The 12,779-nt window shown below is 42.6% G+C and overlaps 1 protein-coding gene across 1 annotated transcript in view; it reads left to right on the top strand.

The window, feature by feature from the left end:
* The window catches only part of snd1 (staphylococcal nuclease and tudor domain containing 1), a 176,049-nt gene that overhangs the window by 148,239 nt on the left and 15,031 nt on the right, over positions 1 to 12,779 (top strand). Inside the window, exons 19-22 of the mRNA XM_086202009.1 lie at positions 476 to 599; positions 3,445 to 3,514; positions 6,115 to 6,228; positions 10,488 to 10,691. Coding sequence (XP_086058135.1) covers positions 476 to 599; positions 3,445 to 3,514; positions 6,115 to 6,228; positions 10,488 to 10,691 — 512 coding nt within the window. The remainder of the gene's footprint in view (positions 1 to 475; positions 600 to 3,444; positions 3,515 to 6,114; positions 6,229 to 10,487; positions 10,692 to 12,779) is intronic.

Below are 12,779 nucleotides of genomic sequence, written 5' to 3'. Positions count from 1 at the left end.
ATATCTCCAACAGGGTCAAATGGGCGTTAGCTGCATGATGCTAATGGCTTAACGGCTACGAAAATCACACACGTGTTCATTTGTGTATTTTTAGGGCCGGCTCGCTGCTGGACGCCTGGAATTGAAATAGATTTGCTGACCCGATAGGTTAGAGCACTTAAGTATTAATGGAAAACATCGGTGAAATACTGGCCTCCTTGTGCCAAGCCAAGAATGTTATTTACATTTTCTTTTGTGTGAAAGGCTGTGTGTTCTACCAAAATGGATTTCTGATTGTTTCTGCCATATGAATCGAGTTTTGAAGCTGTTTGAAGCAGTTCACTCAGGACAGAAGTGTCTCATAACAAGCAATAAAGTATGCAAAGCACTGAATCTCATTTACCATTCACAAGCAACAGTTAGCCAGCACCACTCACACTGGAATTTTCAATGTAAGAAGTTGTTGTCTCACCTCTCCAATGACCATCTTTCCCAGGAGGCCAGTTGGAGAGTCTGATGGAGACCATGAGGGCAGAGATTGCCACCCAGCCACCAGTGGAAGGATCCTACGCTCCACGCCGAGGGGACTACTGCATAGCCAAGTTTGCTGATGGCGAATGGTAAGCTTGTCTACCTTCCGCCGTAAAAACACAGGGTTCATCCGCATTGCGTTACATCAGCGGGGCAGATACTGCTTTGCTGGCACTGTACTGCTGTTTTTACAGAGTTTCTGTCCTTTAAATGTCTGAAGGACCGCATTGTTGTATGATGAGGACAGAAAAATACACTTAAGAAAAATGCAGCTCTTTTGCACGGCCACGCGCTTCTCTCGCAAAATGAAGGTCAACGTGGCCTCTCCAATTATTTACAATGGTTAGTGACTGCAACGACCGTCGTAACGCTCACGTTTGCGTACCATGGAGAAACCTGGTATGTTTCTGCCATTCCGGACCGTCCTCCGCCTCACTTCATACCAAAAGATGCTGCTGAAAATCTCTGCGGAGCGACACATCAAAAGGGAAATGCAGATCAGAGAAGCTCATGATTTAAAATTAAGGAGAGAAAAAAATGTTAATTTATGACATGTGTTTCGGAATCAATGAAATACTAACAATTTGCTCGCCTACCTGCAACCGAGAGACGCACGTTGGCTGACGTGAAGCAGCTTTTCTCGTGACAGCTCGTGAAAAAAGTACTGTCTTTATAGTTAGAGTATTATAAGACTTTTGAATATCTGAGGCAAATCTCACCTCAGTTTAAATATTTTACTGTTTATTGGAGCTACATTTCCTTTTTGTACTGCTAAGGTGAATTTTCTCAAAAGTGGGATGTTTGAGAGCTTTAAGCGTCAGTAAGAAAAAAAAGACCAAAAAAACAGTCGCAGGATGATTTCCTGAAACTTGGTGCAGAGGGTGTAGCATGGGCTATGAAAGAACCCTTTACATTTTAGGTCACATTTATCCAACAAATCAATTTTTTTTTTAATATCCTTTTTTTTTTTTTTTAATTTTTTTACATTGTTCTTGGATGTATACGCTCTCCTATGATTAGCTCTCCTCTTTTCTCCTCGAGCATACCTGACGTTTAATTTTTACCTTGTCTCTATTTAAGCCTGTGATGCGTTAACTGCAGACACCCACGGGGTGTAATTAGCTCACTGCCACAGCCATGGCCCTTTAGAATCAGCAGTAGCTTGACATTAACACTCACTCACACACACACACACACACACACACACACACACACACACGCACACACCTCTCTTCATCTACTTTTCTCTCCCGATGCTAGAAGTTTACAGATGGTCATGGGGACAGATAAAAGTCACGGTGTCTGAGGGAGGCCGAGAGAAGGAGAGGGTGTGTGTGTGTGTGTGTGTGTGTGTGTGTGTGTGTGTGTGTGTGTGTGTGTGTGTGTGTGTGTGTGTGTGTGTGTGTGTGTGTGTGTGTGTGTGTGTGTCTATGATAAGAAGGTGACATCGAGAATTAAAAAAAAAAAAAGAAAAAAAGTGAAACTGATTAGAAACCCAAATGTTCCCCTGACGCAGGTTAGATGCGCTCTTTCCTCAGTCTTTCCCTTCCTTCCTCTCCAGGTTCCACCTCCGGTTGGGCTGCTGTTTGTACGAGAAGTGTGTTTCGTAAAATGTGTCATCCCTTCCCAGTTGTCTGAGATTTTTGTCCCCCCCCCCCCCCCCCCCCATTACCCGTCTAATTACGCTCATGTTCATATTGTTCCGTAGCGTTCTCCGCTGTGATGTATATGGTATGTGGGGTTGTTTCATTAGGGGGCTAATTAGAAATCCATCGCCTTCCACGGCCCCTCAGAACACCAGAGTCTAAAAGGATAAAAAAGAAAACACACTAAAAAAAGAGAGAAAAAAAAACCCCTCAGTTGATCAGTCACTCACTCTTCATCTCTCACTCTTTCTGTGTGTTCCTCTGTTCTTTGTCTTGGTGTTAATCACTTATTCAGTTTTAACTTGGTTCTCTTGTGTCTCTCCTTGCCCACGTGGGCCTAATTATTTGGCTTTCTCCCACTCTCCTTGGTTCTCGGCCAGTTTGTCTTTCTCACTTTCTTTTCATTTTTTTTCTTTTTTTTTTGGCAGAGGCGACAGTCGACAGGGTGACGGTCAGATGAAGAGACACTTCCTGAATTGAGTTTGAGATGAGAAGGTTCTTCTGTAGCTTTTATTTGAATTCAGGGTTTAAGGTCGGTTTTGTTTTGAAATGCCAGGTCAGGAAAGTGTGTGAGAAATCCATACGGAGAGTTTTCACAATCGGCTGCCGAAACGATTCAAATCAAACAAAAAACGATTACAATTACAACGCAACCACTGCCATTCATCGCGCTAAGCTAACTAGCCGGTCAAGCTGTAGGCCCCCGTATGAGCACCCAGAGGAGAGACGGCTGTCTGTCTTCTCGTCTGGCTCTGGGGCAGCACGGCAAAATGAACAAACTTCCTAAAAAGTTGGCGTGGTTTAAAGTAAAGTGATGTGTCGAACAACAGAAGCTTTCAGCAGCAGAGTAAAGCACCACTACCAGGATAGTTTTCAGGCTGTAGACACCATTCTCTTTGTTGAGCCCTGGAGTTCAGAACCGTACAAAGAAACTGGATCTCAGTTTGTCTTTTATTTTGTTTTGCCACTATTTGTGTGACCATTTTTCGATCATACTTACTATCCGCTCTGATAGAACCAAAGACGGGCAGTTATTACATTTATTTACTCAGGTAGACGAAGGTTTTAACTTCTGTCCTTCATTGCGAGAGCCATCTTTGTAGTTTTCATAGCCCCGCCATGTCCTGGCGGGTCGTCTCTGCCGGCCCCCCACTGCCCCATCACACCAGACAGTTCCTCCAACCCCTTCTCCCCAGGGAAATAAGTGCGGAATCATTTACTCATCTGCCCTCTTTCTTCATCTGTGTCTCTACCCCCCAACCCCACCCCCGCCCCCATCCTGCTGCAGGTACAGAGCCCGAGTGGAGAAAGTTGAGTCACCTGCGAAGGTTCATGTCTTCTACATCGACTACGGCAATGTGAGTAACTGCTTTGAAACGTGTGCGTGTGTGTGTGTGTGTGTAGGGGGGGCAACAAAAAAAGGTCCTCAATGTTGCAAGGTCATTAAAAAATAATGCTATTGTTTGAGGAAAACACACACACATTAGCATATTTTTGTAATGGCCAAAACAACAGCCAGAAGGAATGTTCTATCTGAAGAGGGATTTTTCTTGTTCGCTTGTTTTTTTGTGTTTTTTTTTTTCTGTTCTTTTTTTATTTCCTTGTTCAAAGCAGCCGAACGGCCTTTATGTATCCTTTCAGCTGGGGTATTTAGGACAAATACTATGCAGTCGTGTTTGTTTTCATTTTTATTGTTTATGACTGAAGCAAAGAGTGCCACTGAGTGCATCATTTTTATTCCTTTTCATAATAAAAAAAGAAATCCCTCTCTTTGGATTTCTTATATTATTCTGTGATGACAGAGGCGGTGCATCCTTGCGAGTGTGCGTCGAACCACGTGCATGCACATGATTGCATCACCAAGTGGTTCATGCAGACAACCCCCAGGCCTGCAGGAGATTTCCCATGATGCAGTGGAGCAGCACAGTGTGCGACTGACTTCAGAGTGTGTGTGTGTGTGTGTCGGGGGGCGGCACGGTTCGCAGTTTGGCTGGCAGACGCAATGCGTCCTGGCATGTTGCTCAAAGTGTGATTCTCTGAGGCCGACCTGTCACGCACGCGCGCGCGCACACACACACAAACAAAACCATAAAAAAGAAAAAAAACTTGCACATATCTACCTCATTGTCCGTAGTTTGACGTCATTCCCAGTTGAGTCACTCTGGCCTTGATAGTTTTTAATGTTGCCACTTCTGCGAGGTACAGGACAGTTGTTGAATTATGATGTGATCGTTGGCAAACACAGCAGACCACGTTTGTCTTTCATTTTAAAAGTCTACACTTACAGTCCTGTCAAAATAAAATATGGCGTCAATGAATCTTTCAAACGCATAATAAATGTTCAAGGTATCCTCTGTCTAGACTATACAGTCTAATGAACACAAGCTAAGATAAGATAGTGGTCATTAAATTAACTCCCCACTTCTAATGGCGGGTTTTGTCTGACTTCTTCCCAATAAGGTCTGGCTGTCGGTAGCTGGTTACAGGATCTGTTAACTTTATTACATCAATGAAATGTAGTAAATACTTTTTTATATGTACAGAAAATGTTGTGTCAACGTAGGAACATTATGCAGGCTGTGTGCTCCATAACGAAGCTAACTGCTTTTATATATGTTTATTTGATGTCCATTGTAAGTAAGAACATGACTTTATAAAAAAGATTCACGCTAATACAATTCCTTGGTGTCATAATGGCAAGGCCATTTTTTTAATATATTGCTATTGTGGATTCTAACGATGGGTCAAACAGTGCCTGGGGATATGTAAATTTTATTAAAATATTGAACACGCAGTGACAGCCCTTTTCTCTGGGTATTTTTATGAATTTCTCATGAAAAAATAAGCGGACCTTGACAGTTTAAAGGCACTTCTACTTTGTTTTAATGACCCCGTTACACAAAATGTTTATGTAACACACGACCCTCAGCAGTAATTCACTGTATTAAAATACATAACATCATCAAGGGTCAGTAATTGTTGCCCCTTTCATCTATTACTCATCTTTTGACTGTTGTCTAATCCGACACGAATCTGGCGACTATCAGCTCGACGTCTATTGGCATCTTTACTCTGCTTTTAGCTAAATAAGAGAGCAGATGGAGCTTAGTGAAAGGAGCCTCTCTACTGCTCTAAAACAGCTGTGAAATTATTGCTAAGGTGACATATAAAAGCGTGCAGCCCTTAAACTAGAAAATGGCATCTGTCCTTCTTTCACAGTTGTAAACTATCTCCGTTAAAGTGACAGACAGCTTTTCAGAACTGATTCGGCTTAGGGAAAAAGAAATTAATCTTACGGTCTTCACTTGGAAAACCGGTTGCTTTGAGAGATTCACTTTATAATGCCAGCAATCCAAAAAGTAATCTTAATCACAAGCTTTCAAAAAAAAAAAAAAAAAACCTTGTTAAACAATTTATGTAATCATACTGAACAGGCGGGACATCTTCTTCTAAATCCGCTTCACTTTGAGTGGTAACAACAGGTGTCTGTCATGTTTGCTTTGATGCTTTGATCATCAAAAACATGACCTTCATTTTCCGTGTTTCTTACCAGAAATCAGAAGACAGTACTTTAGCACGCGTACACCCAGTGTTTGTGAAATGATCTTGGTAAAAGGGATCCTTCATAACCATTAGTAACCCTTAGTTAAGTATTTTTATTATTGCTTAGTTTACAAATGATTAACAGATAACTGATGTTTTCGTTTAAATTTCATGTGTTACAGCAAAGATGGATTGAAAACTGGGGTAGATTAGGGTGGGTTTAGCGTGAAGTGTTTCATGCCCCCCACTTTACAAGAAGGTCACAAAAAGGATTAATAAATGGTAAATTGTGCTTCACTAATGCAATTTTACATGTAACTAAGCGTTACTTAACGGTTTTTCCCGTTCCCTTATTGGAAATGTGATCATGACGGCTATTGTGTCTGATTTCTGTCCTGTCGTCACCCTCCCTCAGAGAGAAACCGTGCCATCCACTCGTCTGGCCGTCATCCCCCCTGCCTTCAGCACCAGGACCCTGCCACCACAGGCCACAGAGTACACCTTTGCCTTCATCCAGGTTCCGCAGGATGTAAGTGCACGAGTGAACTTGTGCAAATAAGAAATATGTGTTGCAGCTGAAAGCTTTGAAATTAACTTTCAGGAATCAACTTCTCCAGCCTGACAGCTTTTTTTTTTTTTTAAAGTTGACTTCCCTGACAAGGCTTTAAAAAACTGTTTCACTTATTGCACAAGGTAATAAAGTCTGTAACTGACAGGCAGGGTCGGGTTTTCATTCCAAGCAAGTATTAGTGAAAAGTATACTCATGCATAATGCATGCTCTGCAAAGCAGACAAACACCAAGCTGGTGATTTATACGGTTGTAAAAAAAAATAAGAGCGTAATTGACATACTAGCTAAGACACGTTGTCATTTAATGAGCAGACTGATAATGTCGTCTACATTTCTTCAGCAAGCTTGACCTCTCACACATCCTATTGGGAGACAGACCATCCAGGTACCCTGTTTGAGTGTTCGTGCATGCAAATGTCCATCTGATAGCTGAGCAGCAGTTACTGTTTTTTTCTCCCGCAGCCCTAATCTGCTTGTTTACAGCTGAGTGTGTTTACTCAACCCCTGGTGACCACTTGTGTGTGTGTGTAGGGGGGTCGACTCATTGGTAGCATCCTGAGCCTGCAGCATCCTGAATAGTTGGAACGGACACAAACATGTTTTCTTTCGGTATGTGCCTGATTGGCACGGTAGTAAGCCCTGTCTTTAATTGTGTATCTGTGTGAGGGTGTGTGTGTGTGTGTGTGTGTGTGTGTGTGTGTGTGTGTGTGTGTGTGTGTGAGAGAGAGAGAGCGAGAGAGAGAGAGAGAGCGAGCTCATGTGCATTTGAGTGCTTCTGAAAACAAAGTTAGCTCAAGGGTTATTTGTTCCACTTAAGCCAGATAAGATGTGGAGCATATTTTGTGAAGTCACAAGAATTTAATTAATCGGAACTATCTTTTCACTTTGAATTTCTTTATCTCGACTCATAAACCAGTTAATTAGGTACACTAACCGATACAGCACAGTGCAGTAAAATACATCAATATATATAACCTTTTCTTCTTTTTGCCTTTAATTCTGTCAAGACAAAACTTGAACTGGACTTTTATGCTTGGATCCCATCAGAGTTTTTGCTTCTGTTGTAAGTAGCTAGTGTACAGCAGCCATCTCACAAGGAAGCTGCTTTCAGTGGTTAATTTATCATTTTCTTTCTGTCACAGCTTGTGACTGTAGGTGAGAATGTAAATCAACCATTAAATTGAAACGCAACACATCAAACCTGTATGACTGCTGATGACGCGTCAACCCGCCTTCCGTTACATACACAAAAACACGCCTTATTTAGCCGTTTATGATCTCAGTGGCTGTCTCAACTTGTCTGTTAAGAGGATTTCCATGTTTGTAGTAAGAAGGGGTGACCCCAACTTCCTGGTTACGTGCTGCCCCGTATATATTTTCGGGTGCCCGTTGGTTAGCGGTCCTACATGTAGCACCTTTTCTGATCAATGAAGTTTGTCTTACCTTGTTTGAGCGGCTACACCTGCAGTTTGTCTTAAAAGCCATAAAGAGGTAGTAACGGTCAGTGTGATCACCCTGCTGTGGTCAGCCGAGGTGTGATCTTAACACTGTGAGCTTCTGGCTGTGTAAAAAGGCCAATTAAACTATCAAGCACAAGTTGATACAATCAACTTATATGATAAAAAGAATTTTACTGACGGTGTTTTAACGTTAAGTTAAAATGCTCTACGAACTTGAAAATGAAATTCTTTCTTTTGTTGTTGGTTTTTTTTCAAGTGTACTTATTTTGAAAAAGTTTATTGGATTACACAAGCTTCTCATTTTGTAGGTGAATGTGTCACTTGAGTGTATCAGTGATAGGTGTGTGTCTGTGTGTGTGTGTGTGTGTGTGTGTGTGTGTGTGTGTGAGAGAGAGAGAGAGAGACTGCGTGGATGCTGTCACCCGTCCCCTGACTCAGTATCTCCGCTGGGGTGAAGTGGCCCATCTGTTGGTCCAGCCCCGTCGTCACAGGCATTGCCTATACTTTGCCACCCTCGAGACACACAAACACCCACCTAGTCGCACAAAGCTTTACCACACGTTGGAAACTGACGGGCGTCTTCCTCCTCGTCTCCTCACTCTCTCTGTCACGCCGTATCTACCCAACCCTTTTCCTGTTTTCAATTCCTTCCCCTTTTTATGCATTCGCCTTCCTGTTTTATCTCAGGCTTTTGTACTGTGTCACTCACACTGACGACGCCGTGCCCCACTTGTGCTGCACACATACACACATTAAAAAAAGAAGAAAAAAAAAAGAAGAGGTTGTTGCCTTTGTCTCTCAAACGTGCCACCTGGTGCCCCGCACAAAATGTCTTCACAAGTTATATGGGCTCACAGTCTCTTAAAATCTGTCTCTTCACACCAGTGACATTATGCTAGTGGGATCATTCTGCTGCTTGCCAATGCTGCGCAGTGACATTATCTTTTGGGAGAAAAAAAAAAAAGGCGGCAGCAGCACCATGATGCCCTCCCACTGTTCTGCTGTCTTGAGGTAAAAACACTTACCTAAAAATCTGTCAAGCAAAAGGCTCAGCGCACACATTACTTCCATGACATCAAACTGTGATGGCAACTATCCCTAACAGAGCAATAACTGCTACCACATCTCATTTCTAGCACTCTAATCCCATTTTTTTATGGTTGTTGTGAACTCTTAAGCTGCTTCCACTCCGGGACACCCCCGCCACTTCTTCATAATGCCCGGTCAGCTAATTAAAGGTAGTGGCGCATGCCAAAAGTGCACTTATAATAGTGATGAATAGCAAAATAAACTCTAACAAAAATGCCAGGCGACTTCTCCCAGCTGCCACACAACAGACTGTAATAGGAGACAAGTGGAAATGTTAATTGCTGTAGTGACCAACATAACAATAAAATATGGTAAGCTGGTGTTACCTACTGACATCATTTCAGCCCTTTGGGAAAAAATAAATCAATACTAACTTGTTTTTTGGATTGTAGGTTTCATTCCTGATCCTTTCTGTTTCGTCTTTATCATGGCGTCCAGTAACGGCCTGATATCGAGCTTCTTCCTGGAGAGCAGAGTGTCGATTATTCTATAAGTATGCAACCTTTAGTTGGCCAACAGGTTTTCCGTCCTCACTTTGTTAAAACTAGTATACGCCTTTCATGTCTTGTCAAAAATGAACACTTCTGCAGTTGAGAAATTTTAGCTTTTTAAGATGAAACATTATAAATTCTGCAAAAGAGGTCTGAAAAGCCTCTTTCAGATTAGTAATTTAAGTGAGTGCAAATATCATCTGCCAGGTCCGTTCTGTTCCTCTTTTGGTGGATCCAAGAGGGTCACTAGAATTCTGTCATTTATCTTGTATCACCCCCCCACCACCACCACCACCCCATTTATGTTCTGTAATACTCTCGCCGGGTTGTTCATCTCTGTCTGTCTGTGTGTCAGCCGTCTCATTCATTCTCCCTCTTTCCCACACACTTCCTCCCCCCTGCCCCTCACTCGCCCTGAAGCTCCCCTGTAACGCCTGTGACAAGTTGACCGGGAGGCAGGATGGGGGACAGGGACGGGGACGGGGGACAAAAAAGGCCCCTTAGTTTTGTGCCTTGAACAACCTTTCGCTTGCCCACACATGCTTGCACATTCACCAGAAAATGCACATACCCAAGGGCAGCTAGCTGGAAGGGGGGTTGCCATGGAGACAAGACCAGGGCGAGAAGAAGGGAAGCGAAGAGATGGATGGTGGAGGGTAGGGATGGATGATGGCCAGGGACTGATTTTTTTTTTCTCCTTTTTTGTTTTTAAGTGTCTTCCTGCCTTTGAAGATGCGCCTCGCTTTACTTGTCTTGTTTTTGCCCTCAATGCTGGAGGATGGGAGGTCAGGACCGCATTGCAGCTGTTCTATCTTCTTCTACACCATATGTTCAATCAAACGCTGGCCTTTCACATTTAAGAAGGTTAGGAATAAGAGTGGCTGAGGAGGAAAGAGGAAGAGGGGAGGATGGTGGTGGAGAGTGAAACCATTAGTCAAACTGAACTGTCTTGAAGTGTTGGTGTAAATGGAGTGCTACACACCTAGCATATGGCTTTGTAGGTGATGGTGTAATTGTCATCGATCGGCGTGTTTGATTATGCTTTTACTGAATATATTGTATTTACAAGCGTGTACGGACTCTTATTTTACTCTACATCTTTTCGTGTTTCTATCAATAAAAGTAATCAGGAGTAGGGCACTGATTGACCTCCTCACTCTGATCCGTTCTCCTCCAGGAGGACGCCCGAGCAGATGTGGTTGACTGCGTGGTGAGGGACATCCAGAACAGCCAGTGCCTGTTGAACGTGGAGTACTCCGGCGCCTCCTGTCCACATGTCACAATACAGTTCGCCGACACCAAGGAGGACGTGGGGCTCGGCCTGGTCAAAGAGGGCTTGGTCATGGTGGACGTCCGCAAGGAGAAGCACCTGCAGAAGATGGTGAGTGGAGAGACGCTTCATTTTGGACTAACGGGGGGATTATTTTTATGCGCTTTTCTCACAGAACACGCTCATCTGTTCTGCAGCAATGAGCTGTGAGAGGTTTGAAATGTCTGATACATTTTCAGGTTCATGGCTCAGTCCCTGCCTCAGCTGAAATCATAACATGATCTTGACGAATCTCAATTTTTATGAATTTATTGCCCATTCCTGGTTAATTATACCGCCAAAAACAACTTCAACATGAAAGTGTGCGCACAGCAACAAAACAAACAGGACTTAGAGTGTTTGTTTTTTTTTACAGGATGATGTGCAATAAAACTACCTCATCCCACCAAGTGGTTAAATACCAATCACAATATCTTTTGAAATATTACACATGGCTAATGTGTATTATTATTCAGTGCTTTGGAAATGGCTACCACTTCTCCAAATGGGTCAACTGGTAGCAAGCGCTCCTTAAATGTAAATGCACAGTAAATGTTTAGTGTCCCCGTTCATAAACGGGCCCCTTGTGTACTATTTAATGTTAAAAGCACCATATGCCGCCTATGGTTTCCTGACAGTCCAATAATTACCACATTGCCATGCTAGTGAGCATCTACCCTCTGGTTCTCATCTCCCGAGTTTTGTCATGTATGGATTTTTTTTTTTGATACATGAAAGCAACTATTATGCAGAAAGGCCATATGTATTCTTAAAGGAATACTATGACACAGGAGACTAATACTTCTCCTCACTTGTCAATCCAATCAACCAATATACATACCCACACCTCTACAATTTGCCTCAAATGGCAGTCATTTTGTCCAACCGTGAAGCATCACTCATTTACTTTATCCTCATTATGCTAATTCACCCCGCAGACTCTGAGCCATTCTGTACACCAAGATAGAGAAAAATGGAGGATATTTATTCCTGCTGCAATTACTGCCCCTACAACTCCCTCCCAATATCGCTCACAGTGTCATTTATTTAAACGTTCAAACGCACAAAGGAACGGAGAAATATGTTCTCGAGAATGTAATTGCTCATAAACCTTTCAAAATGTATATTCATAGGAATTAATGGCTCGCGGAAACAGCAGAGACTCCATGACAAAAATTCCCTCCCATGTTGGCGGGTAAATAAATGTACACACTGAACCAGCACAGATGAAAGGACTTCCTGCCTAGCAGTCGGTCAATAATGCTCCTTTGCATCACTGTGAGTGCGTTCTGACCCCTGACCCCCCCCCCCAAAGACTTGCAAGAGCAGCATAATACAGTCTCCAAGTAATGGACCCTGTAGACAAAAGACAATGATGAAAACCTCGCAGCCATACCACTAATAGGCTTATAGACTGCACAGATTTAGGTTTTTTTTTTTGTTTTTGTTTTTTTTTGGTCAAATGCTTTCTCTTTAGTATTCAACATCTGCGTCTCCAGCATTCGCTGCCTCCCTGCTGGCTGCAATATTTTGATCTGGAGAAAGCTTAACAAGCAACAGTGTTGCCAATGTGCTTACAAGTGTGTGTTAAAGTAAGCTCTTTCTCGCTGATAATTCCACTGCAGTCGCGTCATTTCCAAAGCTCAAAGATCTGGAAGCTAAGATCTTATTTCCCACTCCATAAAACAAACAAACAAAAATAACCACCAAAAAAAAAAAAACAACTCTAATCAGACCACTTTTCAAGCCTCTTAACCGAAAACGCAAGCTTGGGTGAATTTTATACGCTTACATTTTGTGAATAAAGTGGCTGATTTGTAAGGTCTGCAACAGCTTTACTATCAGGCTCTGTCATATGTGATTGATGATTCTTTTTCTAGTGTAGTGGCGTTAAAAAAAAAACAAACCCAAAAAAACATGCCCAGTTTTTTGCATCAACATCGGGTTGCTTTGGTTAATTTGCTGTATAATTACTGTTGCATTTGATTCATTTGTTAGCGAGCTGCCTTTCTGGCTCATGAGCAGGACCGCTGCCGCTGCTACAACAGACGAGTACATTATCTTACAGGAGCAGTAAAGCCAAAAAAATGTTCTAAGACTCAACCTTTTGTTGACCCTTGGATCTGTGCCCCTATTCTTTCCCTTTATACAGAAGGTTCC

The sequence above is a fragment of the Aulostomus chinensis genome, chromosome 4 (genome assembly GCF_037954235.1).
Source record: "Aulostomus chinensis isolate RoL2024-O1b breed Wild chromosome 4, RoL_Achi_v1.0, whole genome shotgun sequence".
Classification (NCBI taxonomy): domain Eukaryota; kingdom Metazoa; phylum Chordata; class Actinopteri; order Syngnathiformes; family Aulostomidae; genus Aulostomus; species Aulostomus chinensis.
Note: the sequence above shows the minus strand (reverse complement) of the source record. Positions and strands in the feature narration are given on the sequence as shown.